The sequence below is a fragment of the Globicephala melas genome, chromosome 5 (genome assembly GCF_963455315.2).
Source record: "Globicephala melas chromosome 5, mGloMel1.2, whole genome shotgun sequence".
In the NCBI taxonomy this organism is placed as follows: domain Eukaryota; kingdom Metazoa; phylum Chordata; class Mammalia; order Artiodactyla; family Delphinidae; genus Globicephala; species Globicephala melas.
The window spans coordinates 93,677,943-93,699,591 of NC_083318.1; the positions used below are offsets into that span (position 1 = coordinate 93,677,943).

Consider the following 21,649-nt stretch of genomic DNA (forward strand, 5'->3'; position numbering starts at 1 on the left):
CAACATATGGAAGCAACCTAACACCTTGTCCAGATGCCAAGGGTTTCTACTATTCCAAGACCATGTTATAACATCTCAGCTTAAAGTTTTGTGTTTTTTGTTGTTCAAATGCTTTTTTTCTGGAAAGTACCACGCACTAAGTATTGCTGAGTATGTAGTAAAATGTTACAGAGATAGTAATTAGTCCTTGAGTGGGAAAGATCCAGTAACAGTGTTTGGCAACCCTGTTACGGGTATTTGAGTAACCCTCCTTGGAAATAAAATGGTCACACTATCTGCCAACAGGGCTAAAGACAAAACAAAACAAAACCCCATCATCCTCACTCTTAAATAACATCTACTTGTTGGATTACTATACGTAACACATTTTACCTTTGTGCTGCAAAAGAGAAAGAAGGGGAGAGAGAAGAGAATGAATGAGAGATTCTCTGAGTAATGACTATAATTAAGGCATGGAATGTGATGAAATAAAAAGAATCTTAGTTATTTCCTACCAGATATGAAATCAAATTTACTACATGGAGCAAATATCAACTTGTGAGGATACAGGAGTCATGAAAATAGGTGGTTTTTTGTTCATTCATACAACACTACAAACTAAGTAACAAGATGACAAAGACCAAGTCTGTTTTATCCCCCATTGCCTCCCCAGTGCCTAGCATGGCCATAACAGACAATATTTGTTGAATGAGGACCTACTGTGTGCTATGTACGGTACTAGGAGCAAGGTGGACATGACCGTAATCCTAAGGAGAAATCCTACTTCCTCAAAGTAATAAAAGCTGGAGTTTGGAATCAAATAAATATTAACGATATTATCGAAGATAATGAAAACAACTAACAGGGCTCCTTTTCATGATTACATTCATAGCTTTCTCTATCAACTATTATAACAACTCTGTGGAGTAGCCGGGCAAATATTAATATCCCCAGTTCACAGTTGAGATAATAATAATACTCAGTAGTTATTGAGGGATTCTTACTTGCCAGCACAGCGTTCAACGCTTTACATTCATTATCTCATTGAATTCCCCAATAACCCCATAGGCAGATACTACTATTTCCCTCATTTTCAGACTAGGAAATCAATGAAGCTAAAACAAATTTAAGCAACTGTGCGGGGGTGGGGGTGGGGAGTGCATAATTATTAAGCGGCAGCATCATGACTTATCTCAAGCGGTGGGACTCCAGGGTTTTCCACTGTGCCTAGAAAAGGCAGCTGAACACACAGAGCAGGTGAAGATGCTGGAGCTAGTGCCAGTCAGGGCACCTTTATTACCATCCAGATATTTAACAGGTGCCCAAAGGTGAAGCTAATTTATTCCCAGAGAGTTTAAAGAGAAGACTCATCTTTAAATGACTACAAAAAGTATCCCACCATAACAGACACAATTTAACTACTGCAATAATTTTGAGAGAAGAGAATGTTTTGCTGCTATTTCCTCTAGAAGCAATGCTCACTATTTAAATCAGGAACATTCAGAAGCAGCGAGAGAACTTAGCAAACCCCAAATACATCCTCATGCAATCCATATTTACGTGGGCAACTGCCTATCACGGCCAACTGGATGGCAATTTTACTGCTGAAGTGAGTCCAGGCAAAAGGCTCAAGCAACACAAGAGCTGGGAGGGACTCTGGAAACCAGCTGGTGACTAGCTAGATACCAGTGCGCAGCCCCCGATTTATTGAGGGGGTGAGATTCACGGAGTTCCAAGACCTCCAGAAAAGCATTCCGTGCTAAAAGGCCTTCCCACCACTAGAAATCAGTCTATCCCTTTCGCACCCTTTCCACTCCTTCTCTTGCTCTCTCTCCAGCTGCTTTCTTCCTTTTCAACACATTTTTTGAAACGGTGGTGAACAAAATAAACACAATCACGCCTTCCGAACAGATTAAAACATAATTAAACCAAGAACCTGATCCTCCGCGCTTCCCCTGCCACGGTCCACGCCCCGGGGCGTTGGAGAAGGTTCTGGTGAGGCGAGGGTTGGGGAACGCAGGGACGCCCCGCGGACGCGTGTTCCCCGCTAGCAGCAGGGGGGCGCCCTGAGCGAGTCTGCGCAGTGCACAGCTCCGCGGGTCTCCTAGCGACCCGAGAGGCGGGGGAAACACACCACCGGAAGCCGGGTGGGCAGCCGGGGAAACACGGCTGACCGCAAGCGGCTGTCCGCACCCGCGGCGCGGGCCCGGGTGTCGGTGGGCACGGACTGCAGGCCCTGGTAAGCGCGCGCATGCGCGCGGGTGGAGCGTGGGGGGGAGCCTGCACCCCCTGCTTGCTGCGGCTGGGGGCGGGGGATGGCCAGGGGCGGCGGAGGACCCAACTCCCTTTCCTCCTCATGGTCCCCCGCAAAAGTAGACCATAACCAGCGCGCGACGTTCCTCAACGCCAAGGACACCTTTTTTTTTTTTTTTTTTTTTTTTTGGGTATCCTCAGAGTCCCCCAGAGGATGTAGATGAATATACCCATTCCAGATGGGAAACTGATGGCCATAGAGTCCTCTGCGGAGACTGGTTTAGCCTGCGACCTGCCCTTCTCCGGGTTAGACAGCACCTGGAGCCTTGGCCACCCAGCTGGTAACTGTGGCCAAGCTGAGCCCGTGTTTGGAGAGTACCTCGGGTACTGGGGTGGTCTGCTGCTGTTTTGAATGTGTTGATCTCAGAGAGACAGCAGTCAGCTGTCCTGAAGAGAGATCTTAGTTCCCTGCCCAGGAATTGAACCTGGGTAGCCTGGATGAAAACCAGGAATCCTAGACACCAGGGGCTAGAGGCTAGAAGCAAAGTTCCTCTGGCTCTTACCCCAGCTGAAAACAAGAATGTTTCAAGGAGGCAAAAACTGTAAAAACAGGTACAGCGTTTATTACAGCGTTTATTAGAGACACAGCACAATGTATGGGAGAGCACACACTGAAACAGTTTATTTAAGTCAGGAGCTAGGCAGAAATACACACCCAGGGAGAAAGGGTATGGGCGTCCTCTCTTAATGAGGAGGAGACAGTAAGTCAGAAACTAGGCGGAAGTACACAACCGGAGAGGAGTGCTGGTCTCCTGATTGAGAAAAGCAGTGAAGAGGTGATTTAAATCCCTTCTATAGGACAGTCCTTCCAGGTCTTTGTTTACATCTGGCCAATTATCTTGCTTCTTCCTTCACACCTGACTGGTCCTAGGATGCTCCCCAACATGCGTGTGCAATATTTTGCTAAGATGGATCCCACCGCAGAGGCCTGTGGGTGCATGTCCACACTTACTATGGGGTGGTGCCCCCTCCCTTTTTGACCCCCAAGGAGCCTTCCTGCGCATGTGCAGAAAGGGAAGTTTTCCTGACCTCAGGAGTGGTCATCTTATCTCTTTACTTCAGCAGAGCTCAGCTTCTGCCACTAGCTTTGTCCTTGGAGCGTTTGGGGGAGAACAAAGCTTCAATTTTACTCCACGTGACAGACACCAGCTGTCCAGCCCAGGGGCCCATCTGTCTCCTACCTCTGTCACTGCCGCAGGACAGGAAGCTGAGGCTTTCTGCCTTTGCTGATTCCTCGAGCTGCTTATGAGAATGGAATTCGGCTCTCTTGTAGGCAGCACGATGTGATGGTTAAGATTACAAAGTCTAGAATCAGAAAGGCTGGAGTTGAAGGCCAGTTTTCCTCTTGTTTGACTGGTGACCTTAGGCAACTTAGTTGCTGTTTCTGGACTCAGTTTTCCTACCTGTAAAATGGGGACAATAAAAGGAATCAGCTTTATAGGACTGTTGTGAGGATTTACTGACATAGCACCTGTGAAGCAGTTACTGCCACATACATGCACTGTATACATGTTAGCAATTATGAACTCTTTGAGAATCTCTCCCCACCCCCATTTTCAAACTATTTGCTTTGAAATAATTATAGACTCACAAGAAGTTGCAGATATAGTGCAGAGGCCCCATATACCCTTCCTCCAGATGCTTCCAGTAGTAACATCTTGCATAATGATAGTACATTACCAAAGCAGGAAATCAGCACTGGTGCAGTATATGAATTAGACGGTAGACTTTACTTGAATTTCACCAGTTGTCACTTGTGTGTGTGTGTGTGTGTGTGGTTCAGTAAAATGTTGTCATGTGTATACATCAAGATACAAAACTGTTTCCTCACCGCAAGGGAACCACTTCATGCTATCCCTTTATTATCATTCATTTTCCCACCCACAACCCTTGGCAACCACTAATTTGGCCTCCATTTCTATAATTTTGTTCTTTTGAGGATGTTAGATAAATAGAATAATACCTTTATTAAAGGTATAAAACTTTTGAGATTGGCTCTTTTTCATTCAGTGAAAGCCCTTGAGATCCATCCAAGAGATTGTGAGCATCAACAGTTAGTTCATTTTTACTGCTGAGTTGTATTTCGTGGCATGGACATACCATGGTTTATCCATTCATGTGCTGAAAGACATTCAGGTCGTTTCTAGCTTTTAGCTATTACATATAAAGCTGCTATGAACATTTGCGTACAGGTTTTAGGATAAATGCCTGACACTCTTTTGCACTTCTTAAAAGTGGAAATATCCAAGTATCATATAGTGACTGTGAAATAGTAAACGTTTAGAAAAAATGTTTTATTTTCTGGGTCAAGCAAAATTTTTCATGAACTTAACAGAATGCAGAGTGGTAAGCTTATCAGCTATGAGAGGTAAAGTGGGGTCATGGGAAGCCCTCCAGCCAGATTGGTTGCCTTATTCACCTCTTTGGAACTCAGTTTCCTCGTTGAAAAGTGAGGAAGGTGGACTAGATTTCTTTCAAAGTTTCTGCCAGCTCTAACAATCTATGAGGTTTGAGCTAGCTGCCACACTTTCCCCATTTTAAGTGGTATGACTGTCCTTAAGTAAAAATATTGGTTATCAGATTTGATTTTATGAAGTGCTTGTGTGATGTATTAGGATAATGAGAGACCTGCCATTAAGCTGCTCAGGTTCCAAGTCCTGACTTTGGCCATGGCTGGATATATTAGATTATCCAGGTCCCATTTTCCTTCCTATTTGTCCATCTGTCTCTTCCATCTTAGCTTCATGCCCTAACTACTCAGTGCAAACAGGGGTCTGATGGGTAAAGAAACAGAGTGAAGCAGGCTGCATATGAGGCAGTAGGGAGTGGTAGAGACTGTGAATAAGAGAGCATAGGACTTGTCTAAAAGATGGCAGCCCTTATACCAATAATGGCTCCATGGATAGGTGGACCCAGTGTCCCCAGAGCTCCTGATTTCTGTTCCAGATTATTTGTGTGAACTTTTTTATATGTCAGAAGCTCTGGCATAGTGGTTAAACACCTTTCTCCAGAGGCACACTACCTGTATTAAAATTTCAGCTCTCCCCCTTATCAGCTGTGGGAACTTTGACAAGTGTTTGGTTTTCAACTTCTTTGTGCCTCAATTTCCTTATCTGTAAATGGGAATAATATTAGTACCTACTTCATAGGAGTGTTATGAGATTAAAATAAGTTAATTCATGTAAAGCACTTAGAACAACACGTGTTATATAGAAAGTTCTCAATACATGTGAACTCTTATGATTCTTATTAAAACACAAATGGGATCAAATGACAGGTCTGTGGGCCTGATACAGTCCATGAACAACCAGTTTGCAACCCTTGACCCCCTGAGTTTAGAGGAGAAATCGAGGTCCACAAAGGTTAAATGAAGGGCGAAGGTCATGCAGCTAGCTAGGGGCGAGGTGTCACTGTGTCCAAGTTCTTCCCACTGCACTGTGTCCCTTTAAAGGATAAGAAAGAGTCCCAAGAGGGGTCACAACTTGTGAGTATTCTTCACAAAGAGACTGGATAGCTGGATGGTGGTGACAGCACCACCAAATGTAATAATGGATTACATTTACACATAGTGACACGGATGAGCCTTCGTGGTATCCTGCTTGGTAAGCAAGTCACAGAATAGTACCATTTACGTACATGAAGGATACACAGGTCTTATAAGGATGTCTGCAAACCACGGGTACATTCCAAATCTGTTAAGAGTGGTTTTGCTTGTGCAGGGGAGGGCAATGACGGTGGGCTATGGGAATAACGTAGAATAAAGAAAACAGGAGAGGGGCCTTGCACAGACCAGCGATAACGTGCCATGAACCAGGACTATGATTAACTCAGACTTCGCCACGTGACCCTCCCTTCCCCCACCTCTCCTCCTGAAACAGGTGGAGACCAGCCTGCTCACAACCTCCTTCTCCCATCCTTGTGGTCCTTGTGGTCCATAACACCGGCACGTTGTCTCGCAGGTACAGAGAAGATCTGCCGTCCAAGTGCTTCACAAAGCACGGGCGCAGGTCGCCACGCCCCACGTCACTGAACAGCCGGCGGTGGAGGTTTGTGAGAACGGGACTGGATGACTTCCGGAAAGGCTGCCCGCCTTGCGGAGCTGTGATCACTCGGGGCCCTGAGGAGGGCTTTCTGCCCCAGATTTATCACAGAGCTCCCCGACCTGCCCCGAAGAGGAGCCAGAAGGACATGCTGCCTAGGGAAGCAGCCCTGCGTTCCACGCTCTCGCCGGCCCGCCAGGCGCGGAAGGACTTCCTGGCGGACGTTGAGACCCATCCGACCCCGCACCCCTCGGCTCCCTACCCGGACCTGGAGGAAGACATGCCCGCAGAGGTGACCACCCGGGGAATATTGCTCCTTAGATGCCTGGGGAGTTCCCTCCAGGGGGAGAGGGTGAGGAATGTGTCCCCAGGGGGGCAGTTCTCCTGGGGGTTGGAGCAGCCTTCTAAGACGTGCAAGTGGCAGCAGCATACCCGCCGCTCCCCGTGCTTCCTATGAGGCCATCCAACTTACAAAGGCCCAGCAAACCAGAAGTGTCCGACTTGTTTACCCCTGAAGCTCTACCAGTCTACTTTGCTTGTGACTTTTTAGGGGGAGAATAGAGTGGAGGAATTGTCCAGTCTTGCTTCTGTCACGTTAGCCTGGTCTTGGGAGTGTCCGTGAGAATTATTAACTGATGGCTAGAAAGGCACCTGCGCACCTGAAATGTCATGGGCAATTTCACCAGATTGCCAAGACTAGGGCTGGGCAGCAGCTGCGATATGTCACCTCTGTCCCAGGCTTCTTTTAAGTTGCAGGTCTAATGTCCTTCGCATACGTCTCTCGTCCTTATAGCTCAAAATGGCTTCCACACCTCCAGGCATCGAGTCTGTCTTTCAGACAAGAAGGGGAAGGGGCAGAGTTTAAAAGTTGCACGTCAGCTGACTCTTTTAATTAGGCAAATAGTAGCCTTCCCAGTAAACATCTCATTCATCTGACCACTCTTAGCTGCTAGGGAGTCTAGAAAATTGAATTTCTTGGGTGGGTATTGCAGCCCTGAACAAAATCCAGGACAAAATTCTATTAGATTTAAGGAAAGGGGGCAGGATGGATATTGGACAGGGAACTAACAGTGCCTGCTACCCCGCTACCCCCTTACCCCCTGCAGTCTGTTCCCTATGTCAGCAAGCATGACAGTTGTTGAGAAGATAAACGCCTCTGCTCAAAGCTTCTCATTCAGAGTGAAGTCCTTGCCATGGTCTGGAAGGTCCTGCGTGTTCTGTGCTCCATCCCATTCCTGCCCTGCTCCCTCTCCAGCCTCACCGCCTACTCCTCTGCCCTCCTCAGTCTGCTGCAGCCACTCTGGCCTCCTGGCTGCTCAGCAAACGTGAACAAGCATGTCCAGTTTAGGTCTCTGTTCCTTTGTCTGGAGCACTTGCCCCCGGATGTCTGCCGGCCTCACTCCTTCACTTGCTTCAGCTCTTTCCTCAATTATCTCCTCACTGGAGAGGCCTACATAAAAAGACACTCCCCTCCCTCTCATCCTCTGTGCCTTACCATGATCTATTTCCGTCCTAGCAGTTGTCAGCGCTGGGCTTCTCACTGGAATAAAAGCTCTACAAGGGCAGGGCTTTTCAAGGGCAGGGATTTTATCTGTGTCTTTCACTGTGTACCACCAATACCTGGCATATGGTAGACACTCAATAAGTATTTATGGATAATGGATGAATGAATAAGTGATTAGTGTCAGGGAAGTCTGTAGAAAGGACAACTGGAATTTCTAATCAATGATTTGCCCCCTGGGCTTTCCTTCACTGCCTCCTGTGGGCCAGAGCTCTGAGTCCGTGACAAAGAGATTGTTTGAACACCTCCTTAGAGGGCACGTGGGACAGTGGCTCTTATTCCCATGTCTGACCTCCTCAAACAGATGTGTTGGCTTCCTTCTGAAGCAGGATCTCTTCTTGTGGTGCTATGATGGCCACCAGCAGCTCTAGATGTAAATTTTACCCAGAAAAACACCACCTCTTTTTGCACGGTTCCAGCAAAATTCCATGACCAAATTTCCCTGGGTCTCACTTGGGTCTTGTACCCATTCCTAAGCCAGTCACTGTGGGCCTGATTAACACAGTCAGCCTGCAGAGTGATGAGTGGTCAGGACAATTCAGATCACAAGGACTGAGAGTGGAGAGAGACATGATTCTCCAAAGAAAAGTCTAGAGACTGTTACTCATAGGAGGAAGAATGGATGGTGGGCAGTCAAATAAACAGAAATCCTCTAGAGACACTTTTTTTCTGTGGGGCAGTGGGGTCCGGGTGGGTCCAGAGGAACTGTTCCATCTAGAGGAGACGGAACTTCAGTAAAAAGGCCACATAGCTAATGTCTAGGTGATGGACGTTTACCTGCAGCACCCAGCGCTGTATTTACACTGGAATTGATGAACAGAATTGACCAACTGGAAAGGAAAAGGAAAGGGATGACTAGGTCCATTCTGTTTTAGAATCAAGGGGCACCCTTTTCAGCTCATCTTTCTTTCCTCTAAAGTTGTTTTCTGTTTGTAACTCTTATTAAAGGTGCTGGAAGTGCTGGGTCTTGACAGGAAGCTGGAGGACACACGGGGTTATTGTCAGGGCATCCGGAAAAGAATGAAGGAACCCACAAAACTTTTAAAAAAACGTTCTACTCAAGTCTTCCTGGGGCAGTAAGTATCGTTCTTAACCTCTCGCTCATTCCTGTCCCATGATGAAACGTTCTAGTACAGATCTTCCTTGACTTACGGTGGGCTTATGTCTCCATAAACCATGGTAAATGGAAAATACCATAAGTCAAAGATGCATTTAATACATTTAACCTACCAGACATCATAGCATAGCCTAGCCTACCTTAAACGTGCTCAGAACACTTACATTAGTCTACAGTTGGGCAAAATCATCTAACACAAAGCTTATTGTATAATAAAGTGTCGAATATCTTATGTCATTAACTGAATACAGCACTGAAGGTGAGAAACAGGATGGTTGTGTGGGTACAGGATGGTTGTAAGTGTATCGGCTGTTTGCCCTTGTGATCACGTGGCTGACGGGGAGCTGTGGTTCGCAGCCCAGCATCACGAGACAGTATCATCACTGCATATCACCGGCCCAGGAAAAGATCCAAATTCAAAATTCAAAGTGCATTTTCTAGTGAATGAACGTTGCTTGCTTTTACTCCATCATGAAGTAGAAAAATTGTAAGTCGAACCATCATAAGTCAGTGACTATCTGTAGTTACCTTCTCAAAGCTTCTCATCTTTAGAATATTTTAGGAATAATTAAGAATCTTGAGAATAATTAAGAGAAGCAAAAGTATCTAAGTTCCTGAGGAGGAGGGAAGGGAGCCTCGGGTCCCGCTCTGAAGAGTGTTTACTTCATAAACGGATGTGAATTAGCCAGCTATGGAGCGAGTACGGGTGTATCTGCGTGACTCTAGGACAGCTGTCGGAGAAGAAAACTGCAGAAAACCTGATTGACTTTGATTAGCCCACAATGGCTTTCTGCATTATCTGTGGCAGAAGCCCTTTTATTCAACAGGACTGAGACCAGTAGTTGGTTGAATAACCAACCAACCAAACCAGCCAACCAAGAGGCTGACATAGGGAATTGTAGAAGATGATACTTCAGTACTTGACACATTTTGCTTTACCCTAAAACATAACTGTACGTTCACTTGCTAGTCTTTTAATATAAAGCCTTTTTTTGGAGTACGGGTCTGCTGCTTGGAGTTTCCCAGTCATCTTTTTTGCATAAACGACACCAGTAATGCCACCTTCATTGAACCTTTCCAAAGCACGAAGCTTAATTTTCATAGAAACCGCTCTCTTTCATATCACACTTTTGTTTTCCCCATTCACATATTATTTAATTTAAAATGTAAATGCCGTGATAAGTATACTTGACACAAACAGATTTGGGATATGCATTTGACTGTTGAAATTGATGAGATCACTGGCAGGCACTGAAGCGTATGGGTGAACTAGAGGGCAGCCCAGCCACAGCACCCAGGCCACTTACATAGGACCCAGGACCACGGCCAGGGTGTGTGGAAGGGGCCACGGAGAGCTTTGCTAGTCACACGAGTTAGCTACATGGAAGTGGAGTGAGAGAGAATCCACTGATTAATTATACATGTTGGTTAGGGGGGGACACGAGGTGACAGGAGCCCCACTGTTCTGGCCTCTTAGTGTACCCCTGGTCAGTCTGGGGAGAACAACTGGGCACACTCCTCTCAGCTCTGCCCTTCTACTGGAAAGCAAGATGGCCCATGGAAGCACGAGTTCTCCTCTCCTCCTTCCTTCTTGAGGGGAGCCCCACCCTGGTCCATGCCGCTGCTGCCTGGATGGGACAGTCTGCCCATTTCTGGATTTCAGTTAGCAAGTCCTCTTGGACCTGAACCCAAGTGCTCGAACATGGCTGCCGCCAGTGATAAAGGGGACATTTTGTCTTTTGTCTTTGCTCTGTGTATTATTTTTCAGTGCTTAGAATGTGGGTGGGGAAGAGGGAGGAGTGTTGTAAGTAGGGGGTCCCCTTGGAGACTCCAGCAGTGTGGGTCAGTGTGGCCCTGTGAGCATCTTTGAATTCTTGACCCTCAGGGACCACTAGCTCATTCTATTTATGCAAAAAGATCAACAGTACTTACCAAGCACCTACTATGGGTCATGGTCAGTGCTAGGTTCTGAGGACACAGTGGCAAACAAGTTAGGACCCCATCTTCGTGGTGATTGCAGACTGGTGTGGAAGAAAGCATTAAATATCAAGGGCATCGAGTCTTTGCTCACAAAGCTATATGTTTATGAAATATTACTTTTATTTCTATTTATATCTGACACCAAGCCCTCATCCCACTGAATAGCAAACATTCAGTCGTGGTCATTTTTTGTAGTGTAAGAAAGTGGGATAGGCCTCTAGCAATTGCAGAGGCAATTAAATCGATATTTAATTTCTTTCTGGTTTTGGGGACTCTTTCTTTTCTCAACCCTTTGCTGTTTCTGTCACACTCTATGCATCCCCCCCACTCTCCCCATCCCATCTCAACACCTACATAATTACTTCAGTGAGCTTGGGTTTCTACACAATATAAGATCTGTCTTTCACTTAGGCAGTTTTCTTGGTCAACCCTGTAAAAATCTCCAGGGCAAGAAATTTCAAGCTAATGGGTTATCTACTTAAGAGGGGAGAAGGTAAAGTATAGAGAAAATGAACAAAATTAATGTGTTAATAAATTGTCATATCACAGAATGAATGTATAATTATATAATGGTGAGGGTTTTTTTGGTCAGTGTATTCTCAGTTTCCTATGGCTGCTACACAAAGTAACACAAACTTCGTGGCTTAAAACAATAGAAATTTATTATCTTGCAGTTCTGAAGGCCTGGAGTCAGAAATCAGAATTACTGTGCTGAAATCAAAGTATCTGCAGGTACATGTCCTTCCAGAGGCTCTAGGGAATAATCTATTCCTTGCCTCTTTCAGTTTCTGTAGGCTGCCAGCCTTCCTTGGCTTGTGGCCATATCACTCCATTCTTCAAAGGGCAGCATCTTCAAATCTCTCCCTGCCCCGTCTTCACATCACCTTCTCCTCTGTGTGTGTGTCAGATCTTCCTCTACCTCTCTCCTATAAGGCACTGTGATGGCGTTTAGGGCCCACCCAGATAATCCAGGATAATCTCCCCATCGCAAACTCCTTAGTTTAATCATATCTGTAAAGACTCTTTTTCCACATAAAGTAACCTTTAGAGGTTGCAAAGATCAGCACCTGATCTCTTTGGGAGCCGTTAGCAGCCTCCCACATGAGGTAATATCTCCCATCTTTAAAACAACTTTCTTTAACTATATAGTCTCTTCTTGCCTTTAGAGCAGAACTCCTTGAAAGAGGTGTCCATACTCACTTCCTCTTTCATTCTTTCTTGAACTCAGCAATCAGCACTCCACTGGATCTCCCTTGGGTCAAGGTCACCAATGGCCTCTATGTTACCTAATCAGTTCTCAGTGATCACCACTTGATGTAACAGTAGCAGCTGATACAATTGATATCATCTTTCTCGAAACACTTTTTCATTTTGTCTCTGGTACATCCTCTTTCTTGGCTCTCCTCCTGCGTCATGGTCCTCTCCCCAGTCTTTTGCTCGTCCTTCCTTACCTTCTTTTTAACCTTGAAGTGCATCAGTCTCTGACATCTTCTTTTCTACATGTTTACACAATCTAAGTCACCTCATTCAGGCCGTCTATGTATGGATGTTTAACATTTGCCTTTGAGTGTATAATTGGCATCTCAGACTCGACAAGTCCTACCTGAACTCTTGATTTCTTCCCCAAACCTACACCCGCTTCTGTCTTCTCCAGATGAGTAAATAGTAACTCCATTCTTCCAGTGGCTTTTGAAACAGTGGTTGCAATCTGCCGAAAAATCCTAACGCCTTTACCTTTGAAATATACCTAGAATCTCACCTGTTCTACTACTGTCAGTCTATTCCAAGATACCATCATCTCTTGCCTGGATTATTGGAATAGTTTACTAACTGGTCTCATGGCCTCCACCCAGCCCGCATCCTCTGCCCCAGTCTATTTGTTGCACAATAGCTAAAGTGATTCTGTAAAAAACTTAAGTCATACAATATCAGTCCTGTGCTCAAAATTCTCCAGTTGCCTACTTATTCAGAGTAAAGTCCATAGTCCTTACAGTTGCCTCTCAAGTTCCTTATGATCAGGTTCCCATTATCTCTTCAGGCCTCATTCTCTACTATTATATCCTTTAAGTACTCCTCTCCAGTCGCACTGACCTCTTTGTGTACCTCATACATGCTTAGCACCAACCTCAGGGCCTTTGCACATGCTTTTCTTTTCTGCCTGGTGTCTGCATTGTTTGATATCTGCATGGTTTAATCCCTTTCTTCTTTTGGGTCTCTGCTCAAAGATCACTTTGAGAGAACTTTTCTGTATAAAGAAGAGCCCCCTGTCATCACTTTCCATCCCTCCTGCCCTGTTTTATTTTTCTTTATACCACTTATAATCACCTGGTATATATTTGTTTAGCTCTTTCCTATCTGTCTCTCCCTACTCAATTGTAAGCTCTGTGAGGACAGGGTCTTAACTTTATTTACAGCTGAATCCAAATGCCTAGAATGGTGCCTGGCACATAGTTGGTGCCTAATAAATATTTGTTGAATGGATGGATGGATGAATTAATATATAGGTGCTATGAATAAAAGGTACAGGGTGCTATGAATAAAATGTGGGCTCTGGGGACAGACTGTGTGAATACCTCCCTGAGGAAGTGGCATGTATGTTGAGACATAATGGGGATGAGGGAATAGAGTTGGCATTGCAGTCAGTTAGAATAACATGTACAAAGGCCCTGTGGCTGGATGGGAGCATGATAAATTCATGGGACTGAGAGGGGGCCACTATGGTTGGAGCTCAGAGAGTGAGGGAGTGTGTAGTTACAGAAGAATCTGGAGAGATAGGCAAGGAACAGGCCATGAAGAGCCCTGAAAACTGAGTTTAGACTTAGATCTTTACTGGAGGAGTAACAAGAAGCTATTGAACTCAAAAATCTTGTACCTGAATGTCCATAGCAGCATTATTCATTATAGCCAGAGTGGCAACAACTCAAATATCCATCAACCAACTGATGATGGATAAACAAAGTGTGGTCTCTCCATACAATGGAATATTTTTCAGCCATAAAAAAGGAAGAAACTACTGATACATGCAACAGCATGTATGAAACTTGAAAACATTATGCTAAGTGAAAGAAGTCAGACATAAAAGATCATATATTATATGGTTCCATTCAGATAAAATGCCCAGCATTGGCAAATCCACAGAGACACAAAGTAGATTAGTGGTTTTTAAGAGCAGAGAGAATGGTGGGGGTGGGGAGATGAACAGTGACTGTTAATGTTTATGGGCCTTCTTTTTGGGGGTGACGAAGATGTTTCAGAATTAATGGTGATGGTTGCACAACTTTGTAAATATATGAAAGCAACTGTATACTTTGAAATGGTAACTATTAGGGTGTGTGAGTTATATCTCAAGTTTTAAAAAGAAGCTATTGAAGACGCTTAATCCAGGATGAAGGGTAGCTGCATTTGATAAGACAAGATTTACACTTTGGGAATGGATTAGGGATTACCAGTTAGGGCCTTAAGAGAAAATGCAGAGACCCCAGCAAGGAGCCTTTTGAAACAGTCCAGAGAAGGAGACAGAGTTAAAATCTACCAGATTTACTAATAGGCTGGAGTTTAGGGCTGAGGGAGAGAGAAGGCAAGGATATCTCCTACTTGTCAAGATAGTCTTGACAGATTCCAAGCACTGTAATTTGTGTTTTTACCTGAAATAGGTCTTAATAAATGGTACTCATAATTTTAAAAAATTAACTTACAGTGATAAAATTCTATATCAGCTTTAATTGTTCTAAATAAATATGATATACTTGTCTTTATGATATTGATAATGAGAATATGATCTTTGAAAAATACTAACATAGAATTTGTACCAGCTTGCAAGAGCCTGCCTGTTAAACATACTTGCATTATGAGCTCCTCCCCAAGATACTATTTGAAATCCACCTGGATTCATGGCGCTGTATATTGTGATTCTTTGATGATCTCATTAACTTTAGTCCCAAGAAGACTCCTGTGTCACATCCAGGCCAGTGGCTTTATGAAGAAAAGAAGCCAAGTGAATCAGATCTGCTCTGCAATGATGGTCCACTTCGTCATGAAAACGTACGCAAAGGAGTTAGCGACTTCTGCAGCTGGGCTACTAAGTTTGTAAGTTACTGGTAATACTTACAAGTCGAGCTCAAAGTTGCTTTTGTTAAAAAACAGTGTTTGGATATAATCTAAGTCAAATAGGCAAAGTCGTAAAGGAATCTTTTGACTCTCCCACTGTTTAAAATAGAAATGTTTCTTGTAGGTGAAATTTCTGGAAAGTTTGCAAGCTTACAGCCAATGTTTGAATGTTTATTGTTTATAAGTACATTGCTGTTGTTTCATATATATTTTTTTAAATTTTTTAATTTTTTTATTATTATAATTTTTTTAATTAGCTTTTTATTTTGGAATTGTTTTAGATTTACAGAAAAGTTTCAGAAATAGTAAGAAATTTCCCATATTTCTCATGCCCAGTTCCTCCTATTAATAACATCTCTTGTGTTAATAATTAGTATGGTACACTTGAAAAAATTAATGCGCCATTATCAATACATTTTTTTTGAATTTTATTTATTTTTTTATACAGCAGGTTCTTAATAGTCATCCATTTTATACACATCAGTGTATACATGTCAATCCCAATCTCCCAATTCATTACACCACCCCCCACCTCCCGCGGCTTTTCCCCCTTGCTGTCCATACGTTTGTTCTCTACATCGGTGTCTCAGTTTCTGCCCTGCAAACTGGTTCATCTGTAAAATTTTTCTAGGTTCCACATATATGCGTTAATATATGATATTTGTTTTTCTGACTTACTTCACTCTGTATGACAGTCTCTAGATCCATCCACGACTCTACAAATGACCCATTTCGTTCCTTTTTACAGTTGAGTAATATTCTATTGTATATATGTACCACATCTTCTTTATCCATTTATCTGTTGATGGGCATTTAGGTTGCTTCCATGACCTGGCCATTGTAAATAGTGCTGCAATGAACATTGGGGTGCATGTGTCTTTTGAATTATGGTTTTCTCTGGGTATATGCCCAGTAGTGGGATTGCTGGGTCATATGGTAATTCTATTTTTAGCTTTTGAAGGAACCTCCCTACTGTTCTCCATAGTGGCTGTATCAATTTACATTCCCACCAACAGTGCAATAGGGTTCCCTTTTTCTACACCCTCTCTAGCATTTGTTGTTTGTAGATTTTCTGATGATGCCCATTCTAACTGGTGTGAGGTGATACCTCATTGTAGTTTTGATTTGCATTTCTCTAATAATTAGTGATGTCGAGCAGCTTTTCATGTGCCTCTTGGCCATCTGTATGTCTTCTTTGGAGAAAGGTCTATTTAGGTCTTCTGCCCATTTTTGGATTGGGTTGGTTTTTTTTTGTTATTGAGCTGCATGAGCTGTTTATATATTTTGGAGATTAATCCTTTGTCTGTTGATTTGTTTGCAAATATTTTCTCCCATTCTGAGGGTTGTCTTTTCGTCTTGTTTATGGTTTCCTTTGCTGTGCAAAAACTTCTAAGTTTCATTAGGTCCCATTTGTTTACTTTTGTTTTTATTTCCATTACTCTAAGAGGTGGATCAAAAAAGATCTTGCTGTGATTTATGTCAAAGAGTGTTCTTCCTATGTTTTCCTCTAAGAGTTTTATAGTGTCTGGTCTTACATTTAGGTCTTTAATCTGTTTTGAGTTTATTTTTGTGTATGGTGTAGGGAGTGTGCTAATTTCATTCTTTTACATGTAGCTGTCCAGTTTTCCCAGCACCACTTATTGAAGAGACTGTCTTTTCACCACTGTATATCCTTGCCTCCTTTGTCATAGATTAGTTGACCATAGGTGCATGGGTTTACTCCGGGGTTTCTATCTTGTTCCATTGATCGGTATTTCTGTTTTTGTGCCACTACCATATTGTCTTGATTACTGTAGCTTTGTAGTATAGTCTGAACTCAGGGAGTCTGATTCCTCCAGCTCTGTTTTTTTCCCTCAAGACCTCTTTGGTTATTTGGGTTTTTTTGTGTCTCCATACAAATTTTAAGATTTTTTTGTTCTAGATCTGTAAAAAATGCCATTGGTAATCTGAATCTGTAGATTGCTTTGGACAGTATAATCATTTTAACAATATTGATTCTTCCAATCCAAGAACATGGTGTATCTCTCCATCTGTTTGAATCATCTTTAATTTCTTTCATCAGTGGCTTATAGTTTTCTGCATACATGTTTTTGTCTCCCTCGGTAGGTTTATTCCTAGGTATTTTATTCTTTTTGTTGCAAGGGTAAATGGGAGTGTTTCCTTAATTTCTCTTTCAGATTTTTCATCATTAGTGTATAGGAATGCAAGAGATTTCTGTGCATTAATTTTGTATCCTGCAACTTTACCAAATTCATTGATTAGCTCTAGTAGTTTTCTGGTGGCATCTTTAGGATTCTCTATGTATAGTATCATGCCATCTGCAAACAGTGACAGTTTTACTTCTTCTTTTCCAATTTGGATTCCTTTTATTTCTCTTTCTTCTCTGATTGCTGTGGCTATGACTTCCAAAACTATGTTGAATAATAGTGGTGAGAGTGGACATCCTTGTCTTGTTCCTGATCTTGGAGGAAAGGCTTTCAGTTTTTCACCATTGAGAATGATGTTTGCTGTAGGTTTGTCATATATGGCCTTTATTATGTTGAGGTGGGTTCCCTCTATGCCCACTTTCTGGAGAGCTTTTATCATAAATGGGTGTTGAATTTAGTCAAAAGCTTTTTCTGCATCTATTGAGATGATCATATGGTTTTTCTTCTTCAGTTTGTTAATATGGTGTATCACATTGATTGATTTGCACATATTGAAGAATCCTTGCAACCTTGGGGTAAATCCCACTTGATCATGGTGTATGATCCTTTTAATGTGTTGTTGTATTCTGTTTGCTAGTATTTTGTTGAGGATTTTTGCATCTATGTTCATGAGTGATATTGGTCTGTAATTTTCTTTTTTTGTAGTACCTTTGTCTGGTTTTGGTATTAGGGAGGTGATGGCCTCATAGAGTGAGTTTGGGAGTGTTCCTTCCTCTGAAATTTTTTGGAAGAGTTTGAGAAGGATGGGTGTTAGCTCTTCTCTAAATGTTTGATAGAATTCACCTGTGAAGCCATCTGGTCCTGGACTTTTGTTTGTTGGAAGATTTTTAATCACAGTTTCAATTTCATTCATTGTGATTGGTCTGTTCATATTTCTGTTTCTTCCTGGTTCATTCTTGTAAAGTTATACTTTTGTAAGAATTTGTCCATTTCTTCCAGGTTGTCCATTTTATTGGCATAGAGTTGCTTGTCATAGCCTCTTAGGATGCTTTGTATTTCTGCGGTGTCCGTTGTAACTTGTCCTTTTTCATTTCTAATTTTATTGATTTGAGTCCTTTCCCTCTTTTCCTTGATGAGTCTGGCTAATGGTTTTGTTTATCTTCTCAAAGAACCAGCCTTTAGTTTTATTGATCCTTGCTATTGTTTTCTTTGTTTCTATTTCTGCTCTGATCTTTATGATTTCTTTCCTTCTACTAACTTTGGGTTTTGTTTGTTCTTCTTTCTCTAGTTCCTTTAGGTGTAAGGTTAGATTGTTTATTTGAGATTTTTCTTGTTTCTTGAGGTAGGCTTGTATAGCTAGAAACTTCCCTCTTAGAACTGCTTTTGCTGCATCCCATAGGTTTTGGATCATCATGTTTTCATTGTCATTTGTCTCTAGGTATTTTTTGATTTCCTCTTTGATTTCTTCAGGGATCTTTTGATTATTTAGTAATGTATTGTTTAGCCTCCATGTGTTTGTGTTTTTTAAGTTTTTTTCCCTGTAAGTCATTTCTAATCTCATAGTGTCGTGGTCAGAAATGATGCTTGATATGATTTCAATTTTCTTAAATTTTCTGAGGCTTGATTTGTGACCCAAGATTTGATCTATCCTGGAGAACGTTCTGTGTGCACTGGTGAAGAAAGTGTAATCTGCTGTTTTTGGATGGAATGTCCTATAAATATCAATTAAATCTGTCTGGTCTATTGTGTCATTTAAACTTTGTGTTTCCTTATTAATTTTCTGTTTGGATGATCTGTCCATTGGTGTAAGTGAGGTGTTAAAGTCCCCCACTATTATTGTGTTACTGTCGATTTCCTCTTTTATAGCTGTTAGCAGTTTCCTTATGTATTGAGGTGCTCCTATGTTGGATGCATATATATTTATAATTGTTATATCTTCTTCTTGGATTGATCTCTTGATCATTATGTAGTGTCTCTCCTTGTGTCTTGTAACATTCTTTATTTTAAAGTCATTTTATCTTTTATGAGTATTGCTACTCCAGCTTTCTTTTCCATTTGCATGGAATATCTTTTGCCATCCCCTCACTTTCAGTCTGTATGTGTCCCTAGGTTGAAGTGGGTCTCTTGTAGACAGCATATAGATGGGTCTTGTTTTTCTGTCCGTTCAGCGAGCCTGTGTCTTTTGGTTGGAGGATTTAATGCATTTACGTTTAAGATAATTATTGATATGTGTGTTCCTGTTACCATTTTCTTAATTGTTTTGGGTTTATTTTTGTAGGTCCTTTACTTCTCTTGTGTTTCCCACTTAGAGAAGTTCGTTTAGCATTTGCTGTAGAGCTGGTTTGGTGATGCTGAATTCTCTTAGCTTTTGCTTGTCTGTAAAACTTTTGATTTCTCCATTGAATCTGAATGAGATCCTTGCCGGGTAGAGTAATCTTGGTTGTAGTTTCTTCCCTTTCATCACTTTAAGTATATCATGCCACTTCCTTCTGGTTTGTAGAGTTTCTGCTGAGAAATCAGCTGTTAATCTTATGGAGTTCCCTTGTATGTTATTTGTCATTTTCCCTTGCTGCTTTCAATAATTTTTCTTTGTCTTCAATTTTTGCCAATTTGATTACTGTGTGTCTCGGCATGTTTCTCCTTGTGTTTCTCCTGTATGGGACTCTCTGCGCTTCCTGGACTTGGGTGGCTATTTCCTTTCCCATGTTGGGGAAGTTTTCGACTATAATCTCTTCAAATATTTTCTCTGGTCCTTTCTGTCTCTCTTCTTCTGGGACCCCTATAATGTGAATGTTGTTGCATTTAATGTTGTCGCAGAGTTCTCTTAGGCTGTCTTCATTGCTTTTCATTCTTTTTTCTTTATTCTGTTCCACGGCAGCGAATTCCACCATTCTGTTTTCCAGGTCACTTATCCGTTCTTCTTCCTCAGTTATTCTGCTATTGATTCCTTCTAGTGTAGTTTTCATTTCAGTTATTGTATTGTTCACCTCTGTTTGTTTGTTCTTTAATTCTTCTAGGTCTTTGTTAAACATTTCTTGCATCTTCTCGATCTTTGACTCCATTCTTTTTCCGAGGTGCTGGATCATCTTCACTATCATTATTCTGAATTCTTTTCTGGATGGTTCCCTATCTCCACTTCTTTTAGTTGTTTTTCTGGGGTTTTATCTTGTTCCTTCATCTGGTATATAGCCCTCTGCCTTTTCATCTTGTCTGTCTTTCTCTGAATGTGATTTTTGTTCCACAGGCTCCAGGATTGTAGTTCTTCTTGCTTCTGCTCTCTGCCCTCTCATATATTTTTTAAAGTGGCTGTCTGCACCCAACTTTATTGAGATACAATTGACATATAACATTGTGTAATTTTAAGGTATACAATGTGATCATTTGATACATGTATATATCGCAAAATGATTACCATGATCTGGTTAGTTAACAAATCCATCACCTCACGTAATTACCTCTGTGTGTGAGGTGAGAACGTGTAAGATCTACTCTTAGCAACTTTTAAGTATATAATACAGCGTTGTTAACTAGAGTCACTATGCTGTACATTAGATTCCCCAGAACTTACTCATGTTATAATTGGAAGTTTGTACCCTTTGGGCGTCTCCCCATTTCCCCCGCCCCATTGTTTCATATTTTAATCTTTCATTTCAATGTTAGGACCTTCTTTTCTCTCTGTCCTTCCCTCTTTTTTCAATTCATTTTTCTCAGTTATATTTATCTGTAAGTACTTGGAAAGCTATGCTTGACTACAGTCGTTAACAAAAAATATTTGACATGAAGAGACTTTTGACTCAGTTATCAAGTTCTTTTCTTGCCCTCCTTCTAAGAACCTTTTTAGTTATCTATTTCTGTCCCTGAGTTCCAGTAGATGTCTAGATTCCCGATGCTTTTTCCTGAATTTCAGACTCTCTAGAATTTTCAATCCCCCTCTCCCCATTTTTTGAGTCAGTTTTAGTCAATATATTATTTTGGACTATTTCTTTGGCAAGTAATATAATTCAGACTAGATTAAGTGAGAAAAGGGAATCATCCAGAAGTATTCAGAGCTTCAGGCACAGCTGGATCTGGGTGCTAAAATGTTTTTAGGTGCTCTCCCTATCACTTAGCTACTCTCTTCTGACTTCACATTCCTGTAGTCTTTCCCTAAGAGATATCAAAAGTATTCACTAAATTTTCCAAGCTTATATCCCACCAGGCAACAACCTAACATGGGAAAAGAGCAACCTTTTTCCCGTAGGGAAAAATCCAGGGCTTACTCTCACCAGACTAACTTGGGTCACACCTGTGCCTGAATTATCCACTATGAGTAAGGAGATGGAATATGCTCATTGACTGGTCTAGGTCACATGTCCAACCCTGAGGCCAAGAGGTGGGCATGTCCAGCCCACTTGCGACAGATGGA

The 21,649-nt window shown here is 42.1% G+C and overlaps 1 protein-coding gene across 1 annotated transcript in view; it reads left to right on the top strand.

Annotated features, from left to right (window-relative positions):
• Window positions 1-2,088: 2,088 nt before the first annotated feature.
• The window catches only part of FAM47E (family with sequence similarity 47 member E), a 30,592-nt gene continuing 11,031 nt past the window's right edge, over window positions 2,089-21,649 (top strand). Inside the window, exons 1-4 of the mRNA XM_060299503.2 lie at window positions 2,089-2,218; window positions 6,252-6,624; window positions 8,842-8,969; window positions 14,926-15,076. Of these exons, the coding sequence (XP_060155486.1) occupies window positions 6,481-6,624; window positions 8,842-8,969; window positions 14,926-15,076 (423 nt within the window). The 5' untranslated portion in view covers window positions 2,089-2,218; window positions 6,252-6,480. The remainder of the gene's footprint in view (window positions 2,219-6,251; window positions 6,625-8,841; window positions 8,970-14,925; window positions 15,077-21,649) is intronic.